Below are 24,806 nucleotides of genomic sequence, written 5' to 3'. Positions count from 1 at the left end.
GCTTTTTGCCAAATAAAGAAAAATAAACATGATGAGAGTTCTGCCAACTCTCTGTCAACTCTCTGTCAGTGTAGTCCATTCTGAAACGCATCCGAAAATGAACTGTAACTCAGCGAATACTCAGTCACACAGGCATACAGACACACAGGCATGAAGCTTGAATTCTCTTCTTTTAAATTAAGTAATTTTTATAAAAAACAAATATTCTCAGTTTATGTAATATGTATGAAAAGAGAGAGATGTCAGTCGTTCTCATCTCATCTCATTAAGTTTTAATGTGACCCCGCCCACGGAGAGCGCGCGCTATTCAAACGCAAATTATCTGAGGCGATACAAACCTGTGAAACGCCCACATCAGCTGGATAACACACACGCGAGTTCACTTTCAGACTCGTGTAGCCTACTTTACAACGCTGTGAGGAATAACACTATCTTAATAATAATCCTGGAAAATTTACCTCAGAAGTGCTGGAAGTTAACAACTGTGTTTCCAACTGTGAACCAATTTTATATATATATACATACACTCACCTAAAGGATTATTAGGAACACCTGTTCAATTTCTCATTAATGCAATTATCTAATCAACCAATCACATGGCAGTTGCTTCAATGCATTTAGGGGTGTGGTCCTGGTCAAGACAATCTCCTGAACTCCAAACTGAATGTCAGAATGGGAAAGAAAGGTGATTTAAGCAATTTTGAGTGTGGCATGGTTGTTGGTGCCAGACGGGCCGGTCTGAGTATTTCACAATCTGCTCAGTTACTGGGATTTTCACGCACAACCATTTCTAGGGTTTACAAAGAATGGTGTGAAAAGGGAAAAACATCCAGTATGCGGCAGTCCTGTGGGCGAAAATGCCTTGTTGATGCTAGAGGTCAGAGGAGAATGGGCCGACTGATTCAAGCTGATAGAAGAGCAACTTTGACTGAAATAACCACTCGTTACAACCGAGGTATGCAGCAAAGCATTTGTGAAGCCACAACACGCACAACCTTGAGGCGGATGGGCTACAACAGCAGAAGACCCTACCGGGTACCACTCATCTCCACTACAAATAGGAAAAAGAGGCTACAATTTGCACGAGCTCACCAAAATTGGACAGTTGAAGACTGGAAAAATGTTGCCTGGTCTGATGAGTCTCGATTTCTGTTGAGACATTCAGATGGTAGAGTCAGAATTTGGCGTAAACAGAATGAGAACATGGATCCATCATGCCTTGTTACCACTGTGCAGGCTGGTGGTGGTGGTGTAATGGTGTGGGGGATGTTTTCTTGGCACACTTTAGGCCCCTTAGTGCCAATTGGGCATCGTTTAAATGCCACGGCCTACCTGAGCATTGTTTCTGACCATGTCCATCCCTTTATGACCACCATGTACCCATCCTCTGATGGCTACTTCTAGCAGGATAATGCACCATGTCACAAAGCTCGAATCATTTCAAATTGGTTTCTTGAACATGACAATGAGTTCACTGTACTAAAATGGCCCCCACAGTCACCAGATCTCAACCCAATAGAGCATCTTTGGGATGTGGTGGAACGGGAGCTTCGTGCCCTGGATGTGCATCCCACAAATCTCCATCAACTGCAAGATGCTATCCTATCAATATGGGCCAACATTTCTAAAGAATGCTTTCAGCACCTTGTTGAATCAATGCCACGTAGAATTAAGGCAGTTCTGAAGGCGAAAGGGGGTCAAACACAGTATTAGTATGGTGTTCCTTATAATCCTTTAGGTGAGTGTATATTTTGTCCTTGCATTCTTTATTGTGGCTCAGTGACACACCTGAATGAAAGGCTAATTATGGGTGTGAACTACTCAGGTGTGAACCACTCAATATTCATGATGGTGTTGGATCGTTTACGCCCACCCGCATATTGCCTTTCCAAACAAAAAGTGTCTTACAAAATTTAAATCAATGTATTGTTTTATGTGAATGATTAGGCAGGATGATTTTCACATCATTTTGAAGAAAAAACTCTAGGCGACAAAATGCATTATTCAGAAGTCTTATGGACACATATTTAGTATGTGTTTTGTGGCCTTATTTCAGAAACTTTCATTTTTAGTTTTTTCAATAAGCATGCATAAACATTCTCTCAAAAATACAAACATGTACATACTATGTACATCACTGCTCACATATTATGGTAGCCCTGTTTGTGCTAAATAGTGTAATTACACCTTTGCCATTAATATGTTTATAAGCAACTGAAAAAAGCACAAATATCAGGGCATGTCAGAACATCTCAAGGACCCCAAAAACACCTTAGACCCCAGACGGTTAACCCTCTGGGGTCTGAGGGGAAACACTTAAGTTAAGATAAAAATGTTGTCTTCTAATATTATTTATATATATTATATATATATATATATATATATATATTATATATCAATTATATTACATATTATATATTATAGACTTTTACAAAACAGAGAAATATCTGACACTGAGCAGAAATATTTAACACACAAAGTATAGCCTCATATAAATATACTTGATATAGGCTACTTCATACTTGATATGCAAGATTTGCAGTTGGTATTAAAATACTAGACTTACCCGAAGAGGAACACTGCAGCTGAACTTGAACTTTAGTCAAGAATGTCAGAGGTTTTGGGTTCTAATCCGCATGCATAGTTTTTTTAAACCGATAATGCTCATCAGTGGTTGTATATCAAGCAGGGACACTTTGTGTGCATTATATGTTGTGATTTCACCAGAACGAATAGATATGAGGCGCCGTCTAGGGCTTAAATCGAACTTCATTCACGCACACATAAAACGCTTGCATACACATATACTAAGTAGTCACACATGCATGTATACTGCTGAATGCTCCAACTATATGAAATGCACAACGTCACATCTAAAGTCGCTCACGCACACACACACACAAACTCATCTGAGACGCGAGCACACACACACACACACACACACACACACACACACACACACACACACACACACAAACTCGCGCACATACTCATCTGAGACGCGAGCACACACACACACACTATGGCAAGCCAAGAGGCTCAGAAATACGCCATAGATTAATCGCGTTTAAAGCCAAACGCCGTAAAATACGGCGTTTTAAACCGTATTGGACGCCGTAAAATACGCCGTTTTAATTACAAACGCCGTAAAAGACGCGCGAAATACCTCAATGACGCCGTATTTGACGGCGTTTTAGTGTGCATGGAAAGCGCCGCTTTTTACGCCGTTCATCTCGCCATATGACGCCGTAAAAAACGCCGTTTTGGTTGCACAGAGCGCACGCTATTTTACGGCGTTTTGCTTATAGTATAATGAGACACGCCCGCTGATTTCCACAGCCAGTAAGTTTGAACTGTTCTCTCCCAATCAATGATGAACTGAGTCAGACCAGACGAATTCAGCACGGATCATTTAATCCAATTCTTATGCTCATATAGGCCTATGAGGAGTTATTAAACAAGGAAAAGAATCCAGGTCGTATTGGCTTAACTCGGCACATTTCCATCTAAGTGCTGAATAACACAAAATATTATAACCCATAGAATGCCCTATGAATTTGTGTGTTTTAAATAGGCCTATTTGAAAAAAATAAGACGAATGTATTTTTTGCTATTTCTAAAAAATGTGGCAGGTTTGGTATGTCTATAAGCTTCTCCTTTCAGAATTAAATAGTGTTTCGATTTTTGTAGGCTAATTAAATTCGTGTTTTATTCATATTACATTGATTATATATTAATTAAATACTTAGCATTATTACATTTCGTTATATCCAATATATTTTTGTAAAATGAAGATTCAAATATTTTGCCCTTTCGTTCGTCCAGTTCATAGTGAAATAAACGACTTGGGGGAAAAAGTCAACCGTTTGTGGGTATAGAAGTTCAGTGAGTAAAGCCGTTTTTAAAATACGAATTTTGAAATAATTTCCGTCATTTTAAAAGATAAAACACAAGGTGCAAGGGGAGCAAACTCAGCAAATGACAATAAATAAATAAATAAAAATAACATAGCCTAGTTATTTCTTTCCCACATTTGAGTCATTATTCTTAAAAGAAATGTAAATTATGCTTGCAACAATAGCTGTAGGTTAATTGGCCTGGGCTGCGTTTCCCAAAAGCATCGTAAGCCTAAGTAGTTCGTAAAAACGATCGTACGACTGATCTTAATATTACGGTCTGTTTCCCAAAAGCATCGTAACTTAAGTAGCACTTAAAAATCATCGTAGATCTACGAGTGCTCTGAAGTAATCGTAAATCCCCAAGTGCATCGTAAGAAGACAAGAGTTATGAGGACACCTGCAGGACAACCAGCAGATTACACTTTTATCTAGATTTAATAGATTACACTGCAAAGTGAGTACAAATATAAGATTTTGATTGTACTTTTTTATTGTACACTTTATTGTACTTGTTTTTTGTTTAAATGAATGTATAAATTAAATAATACAAAAGGGAAGAAAAAATACACATCTAAATTAAATGAATGAACAAAAACAAAAAAATCATAAAATAACGAAGTAATGTGGGAAATATGCTTCAAAGACTGGGCAAAATATGTAGTAGCAAGTAGCACGTAAAACGCGTTCTCGCGCGTTCATGTTAAGTGCATTTTTGGGAAACGCTAGTGGAATTGCTGCGAGCGTTCGTAACCTTGCACGTAGAGAGCGCTCTTAAGAGCTAAGATACATCGTTATCGGGAAACCCGGCCCTGGATGAGTGTGATTGGCCTAATATTGTGTCCCAGACCGGCATTAAATAATTCGTGAATATTTGTAAAAATTCGTGGCTTGAAAGAGTTGGAAAATTGACAGTTCTGTTGATGTTTTGCGTAAAGTACGCAAAACAAGTACGCGTAAAGTACGTTGAGGGTTAGTAAAGTAAAACTAAAACTATTAAAAACATTTAAATGCTAATCGAAATAAACCTGATATAAAGGAAAATATAACTATTAGTTGAAAAACTTAAACTAAACGGACATGAGAATTATAATTTTTTTATCAACAAACTGGATTCATTTCGGGCGTATCCGGCGACTCAAAACGGGGGTTGGAGGTAACGAAAAAAAAAAATAATAATTACACTGCCTACTGCAGGGGCGGCGCCAGAGAATTTTTAACGCATGTGCTGAGGGGGTGCTAGATCATTGACGGGGAGCAGCGCAAAACTTGGCCCCTAAATATTTAATATTCAATTATTTTAATGATCACAATTAAAGTTTTATTAAATTGAACAAGCGCAACATTCAGCATTCAGCACAATCAAATATTCAAAAAGATGTACGCTCTAAACAAAAATGGTGCTAAATAGCACTAAAAGTGGTTCATTGGCTTGTAATCATAGGGGAACCACTTTAAGTGCCATATAGCACCTACCTTTGTCAAATGGTGCTATGTAGAACCATAAGAGGTGCCATATAGCACCTTAACCACCCCAAAGAACCGCTAAAGAACCGCTGAAGAACCAAACTGGGCTTAACAGGTTCTTTAAATGGTAGTGGTGCTATATAGCACCTTAACCACCGCAAAGAACCGCTGAAGAACCATTTTTTTTAGTGTTTAGGCTATTATTAATAATAATGTTATATCAACATAATATCTCGTTATTTCGACATAATATGTGTGCGTGCAACAAGCAAGATGTGCATTTGTAAATCCGGTGACGTGTGCATTGATTTTTATTAATAAACTAGTGTTTCTGACTGTCTGCTGCAAACATGAAGTTGACGATCGCCATATTCGTAGTGAACGCACCTAGAGAGAAATGCACATAATGGATTACATAATCAGAGAGTAGGCCAAGCCTTTTTTATTTTTTTATTTATTATTTCGTTTAAAGACATTTCAAGCTTTGTGTATTTGATGTATTTCTCATGTCTGTGAGGCATACACTGAGTTTCGTTAAGTATTAGGATGAGATGCGCTCCAGTTAACGTGCAATGCAAGAGACCGCGCGGGCGCCTTCATGATTATATTGTCCGTTATATTTGCTTCATATATAATGTTGACCAGGCAATTGGTTGATGAAAAATGTATTAAAATTAAGATACAATTTATACAAAACGAAATTCACTTTAAAGAAAGGTTTTCTACAAAACAAAACAAAACTTAATGAAGTGGTCAAAATCATGTCTGAACCACTCCATGTCTCATATTGCGCATCCTATCTTACTGGTGCTGTTCACTTTTCATAAATCAACATAAATGGAAAAAAAAAAACATATATTTATATATAATATTTTAACAAATATGAAACTAAATGCGCTTATTTAACGGCTACAACAGTACAGTAGGCCTACAGACTCTCTATTTGTACAAATTGCTGCACATTCATTTAATTCTGAATTTTGCACACACAAGTTGAAAGGCATTTGTTCAAATCAAGTTCATGGGTAATTGTGCGTGCATTTATTAATCATTATGATACTAAAATCATAACAATGTGGGCTATGCTATGTACAAAAAAAAATAGAAAACCCCCATAGAAAACCATTATAAGAACGCTTAATGTGGCTTATTGCAGATTAGAATGTCCCCTTATTATGTCGAAATAACGAGATATTATGTCGATACTACTGCTGTGTCCACCATGGTCTCCACATTCTTGATCAGCGGAAACGATTTTTGCTTGTTTGGGATCTGACTGGCCAGCGTATTTGAAAAAGTCAAGCAAACTTTGCTGTCTTTTTGGCATTTTTCCCCTGAGTGAAACGATCGAGGCTAACAGCAATCTCAACTAGCACAACAAGCGGGCAAGTCATGTGTCACCCATGTTCACATGTTCCGGCTCAAATTAAGCCCTGTGTGACACCCTTTTCAAATGTGAAAATCTTATTCATTTTGCTTTATTGATTTGAATGTTATTTAATATTTTTCTTTAATTTCAGTTTATTATTTAGCTTGGATTATTTTAATACATAAAATTAATAATTCCTTGGGAGCATACGAATTGGATTACCACAAATGATCCGTGCTGAATTCGTCTGGTCTGACTCAGTTCATCATTGATTGGGAGAGAACAGTTCAAACTTACTGGCTGTGGAAATCAGCGGGCGTGTCTCATTATACTATAAGCAAAACGCCGTAAAATAGCGCGCGCTCTGTGTAACCAAAACGGCGTTTTTTACGGCGTCATATGGCGAGATGAACGGCGTAAAAAGCGGCGCTTTCCATACACACTAAAACGCCGTCAAATACGGCGTCATTGACGTATTTCGCGCGTCTTTTACGGCGTTTGTAATTACAACGGCGTATTTTACGGCGTCCAATACGGTTTAAAACGCCGTATTTGACGGCGTTTGGCTTTAAACGCGATTAATCTATGGCGTATTTCTGAGCCTCTTGGCTTGCCATAACACACACACAAACTGGCGCACATGCTCATCTGAGACGCGAGCACACACACACACACACACACACACACAAACTCGCGCACATACTCATCTGAGACGCGAGCACACACATTTTTTTGCGTCACGATTTTTGCGTCATATATGAATACTGTTAAAAGACTTATATGAGTTTTACATGAAAAAAGTATGCAAATGTGTATGGTATTAGTAGAAATATATAAAATTCATAATCATTTAAAGTTCTTATATTGAATCATATGCTATTCAAATTAAAGTCATATAGAATCTATACACATTTTGTGTCATTTGTTTATGTGTTTCATACAGATTTCATGTTTTGATGACCAACATCTGATTCACTGATATGCAGTTGGGCAAATTTTTAAAGGGATACTCCACTTTAAAATGAGAATTTTGTCATCATATACTCACCCTCATGTTGTTTCAATCCTTTATGAATTTCTTTCTTCTGCTGAACAGAAAGGAAGATATTTAGAAGAATGTCAGTAACCAGACAGTTTCTGGTCTCATTGACTTCCATAGTATATTTTTTTCCTAATATGGAAGTCAATGAGACCAGAAACTGTCTGGTTACTGACATTCTTCTAAATATCTTCCTTTCTGTTCAGCAGAAGAAAGAAATTCATACAGGTTTGAAACAACATGAGGGTGAGTATATGATGACAAACCTTTATGAAGACTGTTCATTTTCCTACAGGATTTGAAAGAGCAGTTATAAAGCAATGACATTGTAAGACCGTGTATTTACATTAATTGTGAACTGTCTGGGCCTGTTGTTTGTGAACAAATCATAACATATTATTGCAAATGAACAAAGTTGAGTCAAATATGTTTCTAGAACAGTGATTAAAATGTTGAAAATTGGCTGGAATATGTTTTTGTATATGTGACATGAACTCTGGTGGTGATGCACTCTAAAAACTTTTAATATGATTTACTCAATTTTTTGGTTAAACATTTTTACACTTAGAATTGATTAGATTTGTAAGCAGTGAAATCAATTACATACACTGTATTAACTGAGTAAATGTAAGTGAAACAAATTAAATAGATCTGAGTAACTGCATTTGGTACATTAACAAATTAAATTGAATAGAAATAATTGGGGGGGGGGGGGGGGGGGGACATTTAAAAACAAATATTTATGAGTAATATTAACTGTGTTTATATGCCAGTAATATTAACTTTTTTTTATTTCCTCTAAACCTTTGTAAAAATATTCCATACAACCACCGGTATAACTACATGACATAGGCCTTTATTGTCGATGAGTAGCCTACAGCAATACAGCATATTTTATACTATTTTAAACACATATGTGACCCTGGATAACAAAACCAGTCTTAAGTAGCACGGGTATATTTGTGGCAATAGCCAACAAAACATTGTATGGGTAAAAATTATCGATTTTTCTTTTATGCCAAAAATCATCAGGATATTAAGTAAAGATCATGATCCATGAAGATATTTAGTCAATTTCCCACCTTAAATATATAAAAAAATTATTTTTGTGAGTGGATGCAGCACAATCGCCTATAGAAATGGACAACTTTAAAGGCGATTTTCTCAATATTTCGATTTTTCTGCACCCTCAGTTTCCAGATTTTCAAATAGTTGTATCTTGGCCAAATATTGTCATATCCTAACAAACCTAATATCAATGGAAAGATTATGTATTTAGCTTTCAGATGATGTATAAATCTCAATTTAAAAAAAAATACACATAAGACTGATTTTGTGGTCCAGGGTCACATATACAATATTGCCTACATTTAAACTCATGTAAGAAACATTTTCTAAGTAAAAATTAAACATTTAGGCCTAAACATTCAAGTGTAATCAACCGGTCTGTTATCCAGTATCCACCGGATCAGCGCTGGTTCCTATGCCGGAGATGGGCTCGCCTCTGCGGGGTATCCTCTAACTTTACACCGCCGTCCTGCGTCACTCACGGCCGAGAGATGCTGCGACGCGAATGACTCAATCACCTGCCAATAAACAAACAGTGCACAGTTCTGAGGACAGTTTATCATCCAAATTAGTTATTCATTATCTTTAGGAATATAGTCGTGTGTTTTATATGCAAGGCGTTACAATCATGCGAAAAGGCAGGCGCGAGTCGACACTCGTTTAACTCGTGAGTAACATTGTGTCTCTGTATGTTCTTTCGCATTAAATAAAATGATTTGAAGCACATTAATGATTATACAGATAAAATAAAACATACACACACCTGAATTTCACAGAGGAAATGCACCAATTCTGCGCCGCTGAGAAGAGAAGAGGAGAACTGTGCTGGACTGGAGAGAGTTCATACAGCGCGCGCTCACTCAACCGTTGAGCTGTCGTCGTCACGTCAGAGGGTGGGGGAGGGGTGCATTGTTTTAATTTAGTAAACTTAATCAATTTCTTATGCGTGTTAAATATTAATAATATTGATTTTATTTAAGTAATATTTGTGGTTCTTGAAACAGATCAGTTTAATTATCCATTCTCAAATATGGTGATGGAAATTTCACAAATATATTAGCTCAGTGTATTTTAAATAAATAATTGGTTAGTCAAATACTAAATTATTTTAGTGAAAAACTTCTTTTTATTAACTGTAAATTTCAGACAAAATTAATTGTTGGAGTTTTAGTCAATTATTTCGGTATGTTCAACTCAAACTATCAAGTAAATGATATTCAGAGATTTTATTAAGTGAATAAAGTTAATTATTTCTGTGATATTTACTAAGCCACTGAATTATTTTTTTTAGACTTTAGAATTTTTATTTTATTTTACCCATAAGAATCACTTCGACATTTAGGAAAGTTTTATGTTTGTAGGTTAAGAATAGAACTGCATGTTGTATACCATAGTAGTACTGTGATAAAGTTTAGAGAAATTGTCACAAATGAAAATGAAAACAGGTGATGCAGGATTTAAAATGAAAACTATTTATATGTGAAATATGCAACTGTATCTTGTAGAACACACTCTAATAAATGTGTGCTTGTGTGTGTAGTTTAAATGTTGTGTTTCATCTAAGGCTGATTATACAGTATATACAGTAACCATGATTGACTACAGGCATAGGGCTTGACTTAGGACAAGATAAGAACAAGCATGAGTGAAGTAAAGCCTTATACTGATTGGTAAACTGCACTGTGTTTTATACACGTCCATGCTGGACATTCATATTAAATTAGCATTATTTTCCTATGTTTTTACATCATGAAAATCTATATGGAATCTCTATGCTTCAGTTGTATGTAGGACATATATGACATAATATGATTAAAAATATACTAATATTATACAATTTATATATGTGGTTTTTGCAGCATATATGTCCCTTACAATATTCTGTTGGAACATATAAGAATCACGGGAGTTTTTAGCAAACCTTTTCCATATGGGCATACTCATCTGAGACGCGAGCACGCACACACAAACTCTCCAAGCACATAACGTTACTCATATAGACGGCGCCTCATAAATAGATCGATCTCTGCAACATATTGAAGCGCGCGTCCGAGACGAGTGCGGTGTGCGTGAGCCACAAGAGAAAATAATTTTCAGCGCTAGATCGTCTCTTATTTAACAAACGAACGAAATGAATGCTCTGCTGGTTAACTGGAGATGTTTTGTTATTGGATCATTCGTGCCGCGAGATGTTTTATAGGGGGCGGTGAAAAAAGTCAGGCACACCGAAATCAGGCACCGAAAGTTGCGTTCTTATTCGGTCTGGTTACTACCGTTTACGTCGGAACCGGTTCCCTATTGGAACCGGGTTTCGGTACCCAACCCTACTTGGTAGCACCTTACCAACATTCTGTGACAACACCTGTGCGTCTCGTATGCAGAGGTGTCAAAAGTATTCACATTCATCACTCAAGTAGATGTATAGATACTAGGGTTTAAAAAGACTTTTGTAGAAGTTGAAGTATCAACTCAAGCTTTTTACTCAAGTAAAAGTGTAAAAGTACTGGTTTCAAAACTACTTAAAGCGTAAAAGTAATGTAAGGGGAAAAAATGGCATAAAGGACAAAATGTTAGGCCGCGTCACATGGGCCTATAGTGCACTACCCCACCTCCAAAAAAAAAAAAAAACATTTTTCTAAAGGCCATAATGACTATAATGATTTTTTACTATAATACAAATTTGGGATGCACTAGGCTACTGTTTCAGCCGCATATATGCCCATTGTAAATGAACACATTTTAGTACAATGCAAATTCATTAAAGAACCATATGTGTACTACTGAGCATTAACGTGTTTCATGGAGCGGAAGATATGATGACTAGTTGCATATAAGTATTGTAATGGTGCACAGTGTTGCCAGATTGGGACGGTGATTCCCTGCCCAAAAGGCAAGGCAAGGCAAGGCAAGATTATTTATATAGCACATTTCATACACAATGGCAATTCAAAGTGCTTTACATAGAAGAAATTAAAATAATAAAAAGAAATAAGAATAATTAAAACAGTTTAGAAAAATAAAATAAAATAAAATACAGTACAGTACAAACAGTCGGACGAACAGTGGCACAGTGCTCATTCAGTAAATGCATAGCTAAACAGATGTGTTTTGAGTCTGGATTTGAATGTGACTACTGTAGGAGCACATCTGATCTCTTCTGGAAGCTGGATCCAGCTGCGGCTGGCATAATAGCTAAAAGCGGACTCGCCATGCTTAGAGTGAACCCTTGGTATTTCTAGCTGATATGATCCTAATGATCTGAGTGATCTGTTGGGTTTATATTCAGTGAGCATATCTGCAATGTACTGAGGTCCTAGGCCATTGAATGATTTATATACCAGTAATAATACTTTAAAATCAATCAAGACCTGAGGACTGGTGTGATATGTTCATATTTTCTGGTTCTGCTCATAATCCTGGTGGCAGCGTTCTGTATGAGCTGCAACTGTCTTATGGTCTTTTTGGGAAGGCCAGTGAGGAGTCCATTACAATAATCCACCCTGCTGGTGATGAAAGCATGCACAAGTCTTGTCTGGAAACAAAGCATCTAATTCTTGCAATATTTTTCAGATGATAGTATGCTGATTTAGTTATTGCTTTGACATGACTACTGAAACTAAGATCTGACTCTAGTGTCACACCAAGATTCCTGACTTGATTTTTAGTTATTTGATCCCTAGAGTGAAGGTATGCGTTCACCTTGAGAACTTCATCTTTGTTTCCAAACGAAATGACTTCAGTTTTGTTTTTGTTTAACTGAAGAAAATGTTGGCACATCCAACTGTTGACTTCATCAATGCATTGGCACAGGGAGTCAATGGGGCTGTAATCGTTAGGTGATAGGGCTAAGTAAGTAGATCTGTGTGTCATCTGCATAGTTGTGGTAAGCAATTTGGTTCTTTCTCATTATTTGGCTCATTGGGAGCATATACAGGTTGAACAGGAGTGGCACAAGAATTGAGCCTTGAGGGACTCTGCATGTCATGGATGTCCACTCAGACTTATGGTATCCTATACTCACATAATAACCTCTCCCATCTAAGTATGACCTGAACCATTTTAGGACTATCCCAGAAAGCCCCACCCAGAAGTATGTTATGATCGACAGTGTCAAATGCAGCACTGAGGTCGAGTAGTACCAGCACTGATAATTTGCCTGAATCAGTATTTAAGCGAATATCGTTTATTATCTTTATGAGCGCTGTGCTGTGGCGCGGTCTGAAACCAGATTGAAAATTGTCAAAGTATCCATTTGAGCATAAGAATTTGTTCAGCTGATTGAAGACAACTTTTTCAATGATCTTGCCTATGAAAGGAAGATTTGAGATTGGTCAATAGTTGCTTAATATGGTCTTATCCAGATTGCTCTTTTTCAGGAGGGGCTTGACAACTGCAGTTTTCAGGGAGTTTGGAAAACTTCCAGAGAGAAGTGAGGCATTTACCACTTCTAGAAGATCTGCTTCTAAACTGTTTAACACACTTTTGAAAAAAGATGTGTGAAGTCTGTCAAGAGTGCAGGTTGATGTTTTAAGGTGCTGTACGGTTTCTTCCAAAATGTTGCCATCAATTTCTTTGAAATCAGACATAGTAACTACTTTCTCAGGTGGTCTGATCTGTCTGACCCCAGCGCAACTCAAGGATGTGCTGATCGCCTTTCTGATATTATTGATTTTCTCAGAGAAGAAAGAAGCAAACTCACTGCACTTGCTGTCTGAGAGCATTTCACTGGGAATCTGGCTTGGGGGGTTTGTCAGTCTCTCTACAGTAGCACAAAGAGTGCGTGTGTTGTTTAAATTGCTGTTTATAATATTTGAGAAGAAAGTCTGTCTAGCTTTGCCTAGTTCCATATTGAAAGCATGAAGGCTGTCTTTGTAGATGTTATAATGGACTACAAGTTTTGTCTTCCAACACATGCACTCTGCTTTTCTGCATTGCCATTACCCAAGTTAATATTGGTGATCGACCAGCTGGGTGCATCGCACAACTGGCCATGAGAGAAACAGCAAAGCTACCTGAGTTTGCTCATCTGAAGGAGGAGCGTAGGATCCTGGAAGAGGATACATATGTTGGTGATATCTTGACTTCCCACAATGACAGGAAAAGGCTGGACAAGATCACTGAAGGGGTTGAAGTAATCCTAAAGGCTGGTGAGTTTTTCCTCATACCATGGGTCCGATCAGGCCAAAGTGGGAGGCAGGAGCATGTACCAGAAATGGCTAAAGCATCAGTGGGAAAAGAGCTTATTTTCCCAAATCAAATGAGGAGAGAAGATAATAAAGCCCTGGGAGTTGGATACCTGATTGAAGAGGACAAACTGTATCCAATGACCTCAATCAACTTCTCAAAGAGGAAAAATAAAATGAGAGTTGGAAAAAATCTCCTTGGAGAAGAGGTGAGAGGAAACACTCCTAACCCACTAAATAGAAGAGAGCTGCTAAGCCAAGTAGCTAGCCTTTATGATCCAATAGGTCTCATCACACCAGCTAAGCAAAAGGGTGCCATTCTGGTAAGAAAAGCATTTCAGGAAGCTGGGAGCAGATGTCTGACCCGAGACACTTGGGACAAGCCACTTTCTGAAAAGTTAAGGGAAGAAGCCATTCAGCTCTTTGAGGAATATGTCCGCCTCAATCAAGTTACTTTCCATTGGAGCCTCACACCATCCAACTGAATTGGGAAACCTTGTGGAGTAACATTTTCTGATGGAAGTGACAAGAGCTATAGAGCTGTGGTGTACTTCAGGTGGGAGACTGAAAAAGGTGTCCAAATTCGATTGGATGAGTCCAAAGCAAAGCTGTCACCATTAGATCAAAAAGGATAAGCAGTAAAAGCTGAAATATGCGGTGCAGTCTCGTGACTCAGAAGATACATTGAAAGGCACAGTCAAATAGAGATTGATCGGAGAGCTGCAATGAAATGGAAGATGGTATTGAAAAAGAAATTAACCTCAGGTAAGCCAAAGTTGGAGGAATTTCCGTCAACAGAGGATGTGAGGTCTGGAGTCAAACATGCTGTACATACTGTTGGAGAATGTGAAGACGCATTGAGAGATCTCTTACTTTGCGACTCAGGAGGGCATAACCTTCCAAAACACCACTCTCAACAGACTTGCAGTGTTTAGAGATGAAGATACATGACTCTTATCACCGCGTGTATCATCCATTTATAGTAGGAGCAACACTGGAAACCTACAGGTTGCCTATTTACATCAGGCCTAGGACTGCAGATGAAAACTAGCCTTTTGGCTAACTCTGGCATATTTTGACTTGTCATGTTAATATGCAATGTCCTTGTAATAAATAAACTAAAATCAAGTTACTTAGTTAGTGGAGGAAGGTTCCAAATCTTCGATAATGAAGAAACAGCAGTACCCATTCTACCATCTGAAGCATGGATATCCACTCTTCTAGCTCAAGAAGCCCACAGTGTGAACCATGAAGAAATAGCAGGTACTCTCCTGCGGATGAGAAAGAAGGCTTGGGTGATAAAAGGATGAAAATTGGAAAAAAGAGTTGTTGACAACTGTGTAGCATGTAGAAAAGCAAGAGCAAGAAAGTGTCAGCAGACCATGAGTGACCTTCCACCAGAGCGAACGACACCAGCAAGACCATTTGAATACACAACAGTAGACTTATGTGGACCTTATGAAGTGAAGGATGAGGTAAAGAAGAAAGTAAGGCTGAAGGTAGGGGGGATTGTCTTCTGTTGGCATCCAGAGCTATGCACACAGATGTTGTCAGTGACCAGTCAACTGAAAGTTTCCTCCTGGCCTACCAAAGATTCACAGCATTGAGAGGGCATCCAAGAAAGCTGTGGTCCGACCCTGGAAAAAACTTTGTGGGAGCCAGACCTGCCCTGAAGGAACTCTACATGTTCTTGGACGAGTCCCAGAGGTCAGAACTCGAGAATGAGGTTTCCAAGCTTGGAACAGAATGGAGTTGGAAAATCCATCCAGCAGACACGCTCCACAGGAAAGGACCTGCAGAAGCAGCTGTTCACATTGTGAAACGAGCCTTGCATAACCTAGGAGGAGACGGAATCTTCACATGGAGTGAGTTCCAAACATTTCTATACATAGCGGCTAACCTTGCTAATGAAAGGCCCATTGATGCAAGAACTCAGAGCCGGGAAGACTGTGTGGACTATATCAGCCCAAATGCTCTCCTGCTCGGAAGAACCAGACCTAAAGGAGATCTGGGTAGCTTTGAGTTTGAAGGCTATTCCTACAAAAGGCTAAGGGTAATTCAAGCTGAAGTGAACCGGTTCTGGAAGAAGTGGAGTCAATTGGCTGGACTTAACTTATTTGTGAGGAGTAAGTGGCACACAAAACAGCTAAATGTGGCCATAGGAGACATCGTCTGGCTAGCTGACCAGAACGCATTAAGGGGTCAGTATAGGCTTGCCAGAGTCATTAGCATCAACCTTGATAAGAAGGGCATTGTAAGAGTTGTAAATGTGAAAACCTACCCTAGCTACCTAGTCTCAACGGTGAAGCCTGTCCAGAGAGATAAAGGTTAAGAACTTGTCAACTAAAATCCCTGCTACAATCCTTCATAGGGATGTCAGACAACTGATTGTTTTTCTTCCTGTAGAGGAACAAAAGCAAGAAAAAAAAGTTAAAGTTATAACAAGGAGATTGGAGTGACCTCCTTGGGTTCGTGAACCAGGAGGTCAAGTGGGAAGTGTTTCGTCAAGAAAAAATTAGCATTAACTTCAAGTTCCTCCATGTAAAGAATTTCCTGAAGAGGGCAGTGCAGTGTGGTGGCTGAGCTGGAACCTGAGAAGTTGTGTTTCCAGGGGGGAACAACATAGGGGTACACCTCTGAGAGCACATGCAGTGCTGCGTTCCAGTCCACTTTTAGACACGCACTCGCGAACTTCCCTAAGCACTTCCCCTCGGGGGAATCCCCGCCGCCATTTTGAAGTGCGTTCCACTTCGTGAAGTGGACGAGGGAAGTTTAGATGGACAGACCCTCGTTCCCTCGATTTTGACTGAGGGAGCGAGTCTACTTCATATGTACACTTCAGGCACCTATATGTCCCACAATGCAGTACGATTGTGACGTCCCCACAGATCTCATCTAATCACCACCACAACAAACAACTCTATTATATATTATTCAAATTTTTTTAACTAAAACATTTATTTAAAACAACTCAAAGTTGTTTGTTTTTTTGCACACCTATAAACATTTGGATGCTGCATTAAACAAATTCTTAAAGGGAAAAATAAATAAATAAATTAATAAACCAACTCCACAGCTGATCCAAGTGATCAAGAGCTGAGGACGTTCCAGTTCAGCCCATTGCAGTTTCCTCCAGTAGTGGGCACTCATGCAACGTAAGCAATGACGTACATCTGAGTGAACGAGACGGAGGGAAGTTAGCGAGTGAAGGGCACGACAATTTTGGACTGGAACGCAGCACCAGTGAAAAAGTTTGGAGAAGATCTCTTGACTGATTAACAAGGACTTTCACACATTCAGCTCAAATTCAAGCTTGAAGACGCAACTGGTATGAACATTAACTTAAATTATGTTGATGTAAAATATCAACTTCGAAGTTGTATAATGTCAGTATTGTGTTTAAGATTATTTGATGGAATTTGCTACAGTACTGATTGATGCTAAGCTTTGTATGATTTGTGTTGACCAATTATTTGAGTTTGAAAGGTGTGTTTTAAGTTGGTTAACATTTATAATTAATTGTCAAGGTATTTGATTGTAGTTAATATGGTGATGGTGAATGAGATGTTAAATGTTAGTTTAAATATCTGTATTTATATTCATGTATATTTGTTGTGTTTCAATTTATCTTTGAAAGATTATCAACCTACTGCAACTACTGCTTCTACTATTGCTTCTGCCAATACCTCTGCAAACAGAAGTAAATCAAAAACAGGAAAACTCAATGAGTTGTCCTCTTGCGTCCTTCATAGTCTGAATGCCATCTCAAGTTTGGGCAGAGCTGAAAAATTATTCTGGAAAACTTGGCAAACACCGTTCTGTAAATAAATGCATTTCAACTTAAGAACATTTAAATAAAAACTTCATCAAAGCAAGGACAAAGCAGACAAGAGAATGGACTGTGAGGAGAAAGCAAACAACCCACAGGCAGCATAAGCAAAAGTGTGACAGCGAGGTGTGTGATATTCTCACCATCGCATTACAGTTGCTTGTGGAACCGTGTTCTTTCCACACAGACACAAACACAAGTGTATATGGGATTCCCAACTGTTAATTATTTTTCTGTGTAATTGGCTTTGATGTGCATGCTGTGCCCAGGCCCATGTATGCATGAACCTGTGAAGACTACAAACCAAACAGAAAATGCTTTACCTCTCTGAAGAGAATCATCAATGTCATTATGCCTCTATCATGTTTAGATAATTATGTCCCAAAAAACATTTTAACATTAATGCTGTTTATATGTTTGTTTGTTTGTTTGTTTGTTTTTTAATTAATGTGACAGTTCAGATTTATAAATATAAACCCAAAATGAAATGAATTGTCAGTTTTGCATACTATACTCATACTATACTATCTAAAAAGGAAATACAAATTGTAACAAACTGCATTTGTTACATCTTAATTGTATAACTGAGGAACGCCAGAAAGCACTTACGCTCAGCAGTGATCAGTGGAGGGTAAAACAGGAAGTAGCCGACAAGCTCAGCGGTCAGGTGGCTGAGGAGGTTACTGGCTGTTGTGCCATTGAGAGAGACACTGCCATTATGTACCACATATATCAGAGATACAGCTGGAGTACCCAAAGACTGAGAAGTGCTCAAGATCTGTGAGAAAAGAGAGAGAGAAACTAAAAAAATATGACAGAAAATGAAATGCATTATAAACTTTTTTCCCCCCCAAAAAATGTGAATGCATTGAATCCAACAAACCTCATTTGACATGCAAAAGTTATAAATTTAGAGGTTAATAAAGTAGTTTAAAGTAGTTAAAGCCTTCCCACCTGTACAGTGAGGCCGCTATGAGAGTTCATCACTATGGCCTCGGCTTCAGCAAAAGCATTCTCCAGTCTCTGCTCCATCATCTGAGTAAATCTGCAGGACCTGAGGTCATATCCTGGCCCTACAAACCTCAGAACTACACACAAACATAAAGACATGCACAGAGAAGACACCATATGAAAAGTAGTTGCTGAAACATGCAGAACATTCTCTGTACCATCAGGATACCATTCTTAAAAGTATTATATTTTATATACCATGGCATTGCTAAATGCTTGATTAATTTCGGATTTATTAAAGATCTAATTAAGCAATATCACATGCAGTGTTTTGGGTAACGCATTACTAGTTACGTAATTAGATTACTTTTTTGAAGTAACTAGTAAAGTAATGCATTACTTTAAAATTTATAACAAACTATTTGAGTTACTTTTTCAAATAAGTAACGCAAGTTACTTTGTTTTCCCATTTATTTACTGACACCTCTTTTCTTAAAAGAAATACAAAGTCTGTGGTGCACCCATAAAAGGGGTCCATGCCAGTATGCCATATTCCAAGCCATATGATAGCTTTGAAGAACAGACCAAAAGTTATTCACTAAAAAATCTTCACCGCTTCCGCAGCTCTCAAATTAAATATGGCAGCATGACATGATGTTTCGCTTACAAGACACTTGAGAACCAATTTGCCATATTCTAATTCTGTTTGAGACTCTTATAGTGAGGTTCTTTTCTTCTCTTTGTTTCTGTGTTCATAGTTCAGGGGTGCTTATCATTTCGTATTTGTGCATCCTCGTTTTCTTTCCTCGCGTCTCAGCTCATCCCCCTGTAGGATACGAGGGAAGGCTGCAAGGAAAGAAAAGGAGGACAGAGGAATCGAATGAAAGCTTTTTTTATACATTGGAATACTTGATCACTCGAGCGTCACTTCACCGCGTCATCAGCAGCACTCAAAGGATCTGCCCTTATGTTGTTTAAGTTTGTTTATTTAAGAAATTCATAATAAATATTAATAAAGCAAGATACCCTGTTGAAATATGTGAAATGTTTGGTTTATATAAACTGCAAAGGTAAAGTATAAATAAAAATTATTGTGATCGATGTGAAGGGGGAGGAGAATTTATACTGTACGTGCGTCACGTTTAGTCGATAAAACACTTCCGCAGCGGATACACCTGTGTATCCTCACTCATAACTCTTTGGGAAGCCTTCTCACTCCTCGATCCTCGACTCCTCACGGTGCAATTAGAGAATTGAGATGTCCTTCAAGATGGCTGAGCTCGATCGGTTTCCGGGTCATAGGATGGAGGACGGAGGAGAGAGGAGACGAGGAGGGATATTGTGAGGTACACCATATGTTTAGTTCCCGTTTCCTTAGTTGCCTAGCTCCCTGTTTGTTTATATGGTTACTGATTATGTTGTTCACCTGTATATTGTTTTGTTCCTTGTTATCCTGTGTATTTATTTACCCTTGGTTTGCTCAGTTCTCAGTCTGCTTCTTGTTTAACTGCAAGCTGTAATGCTGCCTTTTGTTTCTCATGTGCCTTTTTTTTCTCGTTATATTTGATTGAACTGCCATCTTCATTTCTGCTGCATCATGATTCAATTAAGCTTAATTTAAATTACATCCAACATGAGTTGGACAAATAGTATTAGGTCTCACAATGACAATGGCTGTATTATTAAATTGATATGGAAAGAAAAAAATATGTATGGCAGCGTTGACACATTAGTGTGGTGACAGAGATTGAGCTGTGAGACTGACCTGTCTTCAGCATCAATGAGATGGCAGGGCTGGGTCTCCAGGGGACTGCTGGGATGGGAACCGCCTGCACCAGCGGCACAAACTGCCGAATGTCTGCCATCAATCTCTCAATTCCATAGATGCTAAGAGCCTCCACCACCACTGAGGCAGTGTACACCATCTCTCCATGGGTCACATAGTAACCGACCGTCACGTTAGGCACACTGGAGATGCTCTCAATCTGGGGAAGGTGGAGAAATTTACAAGAAACACTGATATTAAAGGTGCATTCAGTAGTTTGGTGATCATTTTAAAAGTTGTATACATTGAGATAAATACGTTCACACTGGAATGAATAATTTACGGAAAATTGAATGTGAGTCACTATTCTCTCTGCCATCTATTTTTCTCTGCATCAGTGCTATTTGGGACTGACTGCTTGGATGTACAACACAAAGTACAACGGCAGACAAATCAAGATCGAACCAAAATAAAGTCAGATGAAGATGCCGATGTCATGCTTGATGACAATCTCATAAAGGTTATCCGCAGGACACTCTGTTGTAGCGGCGCTTGCATTTATGTAAGGAAGAGGACCATTTACATCCAAATGTTATTTAATTTACACAGAACAAAACTTAAACAAAGATTGTAGAATATAAACAGCTTAATAAGCCATTTTCAGGATGTTTTGCTAAATATGAAGTGTTTGTGTGTCTGTTGTGTGTTTAACTTTAATCATGCCCAACATACAGTTAGGTCCATATATATTTGGACACAGGCACAATTTTTCTTTTTTCAGGTATTTACCGAAACATATTCAAGCTATAGTTATTTAATGGATATGGGCTGAAAGTGCACACTCTCAGGATTAATTTGAGGGTATTTACATCCAAATTGGAGGACGGGTTTAGGAATTACAGCTCTTGAGAGAGCCATCCCCCCTTTTTCAAGGGACCAAAAGTAATTGGACAATTGAATCAAAAGCGATTTCATGGACAGGTGTGGGCTATTTCTTCGTTATTTCTTCATCAATTAAGCAGGTAAAAGGTCTGGAGTTGATTCTAAGTGTAGTATTGGCATTTGGAATCTATTGCTGTGAACCTACATCAAATGAGCACTCCATGCAAGTCAAACAGACCATCATTAGGCTTCAAAAACAAAATAAATCCATCCGAGAGATAGCAGGAATATTAGGAGTGGCCAAATCAACAGTTTGGTGCATTCTGAGAAAAAAAGAATGCACTGGTGAGCTCAGCAACATAAAAAGGCCTGGACGTCCACGGAAGACAACAGTGGTAGATGATCGCAGGATCCTCTCCATGGTAAAGAAAAGCCCATTCACAACATCCAGCCAAGTGAAGGACACTCTCCAGGAGGTAGGCGTGTCATTGTCAAAGTCTACAATCAAGAGAAGACTTCACGAGAGCAAATACAGAGGGTTCACCACAAGGTGCAAACCATTCATAAGCATCAAGAATAGAAAGGCCAGATTAGACTTTGCCAAAAAGCATCTAAAAAAGCCTGACCAGTTCTGGAAAAGCATTCTTTGGACGGATGAAACTAAGATCAACCTGTACCAAAATGACGGGAAGAAAAAAGTATGGAGAAGGCTTGGAACAGCTCATGATCCAAGAATACAACATCATCTGTAAAACATGGTGGAGGCAGTGTGGCGGCATGGGCATGCATGGCTTCCAGTGGCACTGGATCACTGGTGTTTGTTGATGATGTGACAGAAGACAGAAGCAGCCGGATGGATTCTGAAGTGTATAGGAATATACTGTCTGCCCAGATTGAGCCAAATGCAGCAAAGTTGGTTGGACGGCGCTTCACGGTACAGATGGACAATGATCCAAAACACACTGCAAAAGCAACCCAGGATTTTTTTAAGGAAAAGAAGTGGAATATTCTGCAATGGCCGAGTCAATCACCTGATCTCAACCAGATTGAGCATGCATTTCACTTGCTGAAGGCAAAACTAAAGTCAGAAAGACCTACGAACAAACAACAACTGAAGAAAGCTGCAGTTAAGGCCTGGCAAAGCATCACAAAGCAGGAAACCCAGTCTTTGGTGATGTCCATGGGTTCCAGACTTCAGGCAGTCATTGCCTGCAAAGGATTCTCAACAAATTATTAAAAATTAACATTTTATTTATGATTATATTAATTTGTCCAATTACATTTGAGCCCCTGAAAATGGGGGTACTGTGTAAAAAAATGGTTGCAGTTCCTAAAATGTTTACTTGATATTTTTGTTCAACCCCTTGAATTAAAGCTGAAAGTCTGCACTTCAAATTTATCTTGATTGTTTCATTTTAATTTGATTCTGTTAGCATACAGAACCAAAAGTATGAAAATTGTGTCTGTGTCCAAATATATATGGACCTAACTGTATATCTGTTTCCCCTTGCGAAAAATAAGTTTAAAAAAAGGGCTACAAGTATTTGACTAGTAAGTTTACTTGTAGTATAGTTGCAGTACACACAAAAAACTTAGTTGTAAACTAGTTATGTACTCAAAGTTTACTACTGTTACACAAATATACTTTTATACACTAAAAAGTGGGCCAATTTAGTCCCCAAGTTGTCATGGTGTGGTGCTGAAGAAGACGAGGGAGAATCAAAAGTTCTAATGCAAACTTTTGCTAACAATATTATCCAAACAGGTACAGACAGGCAGAAGGTACACACACTTAATACAACGGAGATCGGACAAGGACAGACTGAACAGAACGGAACTAAATTGAAACACTGATTAACAGAACACAGGTGAGTGAGACAAATGACAATAATGACTAAACAGGTGATATAACTGAACTGATAACGAGAGTAACCATAGATACAAATGAGTGGCGGGAAAACAGAACAAAGGAAGACATGACTAAAGAAAACAAGACTCAGACAGAACACAAAGTAGTATTGAACTTTAAGTATACTTATTTTTTTCTAAGGGTAAAGGCAGTGGGTGAGCAATTCACTCTTTGATTTGCTTAAAGGGGTGGTTGAGTATGATTTCACTTTTCTAACATTAGTTAGTGTGTAATGTTGCTTTTTGAGCATAAACAACATCTGCAAAGTTACAACGCCCAAAGTTCAAAGCAAAGGGAGATATTTGCTTTTAAAGAAATAATTTTTTTAAGGACTACAACAAATGGCTGGTAGGGACTACACGACATTCTTCCAATTTACATAAAAATGTACATAAACCCCGCCCCCGGGAACACGCAGTCCATGTTGAGAAGAGGAAGGCCCTGTCCCGAATGGCACACTCCGAACTTGTGGACTTCCTCCGGACTTGTGGACTTGTGGAGTCCACACTTTGGTGACGTCATGTAGTGCAGACCTATAGGGCCCTTGGCGCGAGTCCATGAGGGCGCATTGAGAGGTATTTTTGGGACAGACTCGATCGTCACGTCGGAAATAACGGTCTGGTTGTTGTTGAATAGGAGAAATCACATTTTTGCTTATCTCCATGTCAACTACACAGACTAATTTTACAGTTCTATATTTTGATATTATGCATGCCACCTGGGCATTAAACAATAGATAGGCCTACATCATGCTTATTTAAATGATGTATACAGTTGTACATAATAATACATAATGTTCCATTTGAACTAAGATTACAATTTTAACACATAATGAAAATGTGCATGAGTTTCAGATGAATTTACAGGTTTTAATATTCATACTATGTGATATGACTCAGTAAAGCCCTGACATTCAGTTCTATTTATTTAATGAATCATAATGCGATCCGCGCTATTATTATGTTTGAGACATCAACCACTGCTCGATGACCATAATGTTTGTATAAACTGTAGGTAACAACTGGTAAAATGTACATCAAGGTCATAAAAACCGTAATATTTTCTTCTCAGCCATGTCAACAATTGTCTGTGAGCGAAATCTCCTCCCATCCGTTGTCTGATTGGCCTTTCGCAAGGATTCCTGGGTAGTTAAAGTGTGTGGAGCCTGCATCATCTATGCGGGCTTCGCAGAAGACCGCTTCAAGGGTACAAAGGGGGCGCTGCTGAGCACACTTCAGAGCGTTAAAATGCTGAATGGGACGGCCTACGGACTCGTAGACTCAGCGAGCGCACGCAATTTAAGTCCACGAGACCGAAAGTCCTCATGAAGTGCGCCATTTGGGACAGGGCCGAAGAGTTGTTGTAGTCGAGCTCATTTGTGAGTCAGCTCAAACTGTAGCATCCATCTTTTCACATGCAATCAAAAGTCACTCTGTGTGCATCTCACA

The 24,806-nt window shown here is 38.6% G+C and overlaps 1 protein-coding gene across 3 annotated transcripts in view; it reads right to left on the bottom strand.

The window, feature by feature from the left end:
* Positions 1 to 24,806, bottom strand: part of kiaa1549lb (KIAA1549-like b) — a 181,105-nt gene that overhangs the window by 101,398 nt on the left and 54,901 nt on the right. For all 3 annotated transcript variants that reach the window (XM_082182860.1, XM_082182861.1, XM_082182859.1), the window contains exons 5-7: positions 20,568 to 20,787; positions 18,806 to 18,939; positions 18,461 to 18,629 (exon numbers count right to left, since the gene is read on the bottom strand). In XM_082182860.1, coding sequence (XP_082038986.1) covers positions 18,461 to 18,629; positions 18,806 to 18,939; positions 20,568 to 20,787 — 523 coding nt within the window. The remainder of the gene's footprint in view (positions 1 to 18,460; positions 18,630 to 18,805; positions 18,940 to 20,567; positions 20,788 to 24,806) is intronic.

This window comes from Leuciscus leuciscus (assembly GCF_965113295.1).
Source record: "Leuciscus leuciscus genome assembly, chromosome: 10".
Classification (NCBI taxonomy): Eukaryota; Metazoa; Chordata; class Actinopteri; order Cypriniformes; family Leuciscidae; genus Leuciscus; species Leuciscus leuciscus.
Note: the sequence above shows the minus strand (reverse complement) of the source record. Positions and strands in the feature narration are given on the sequence as shown.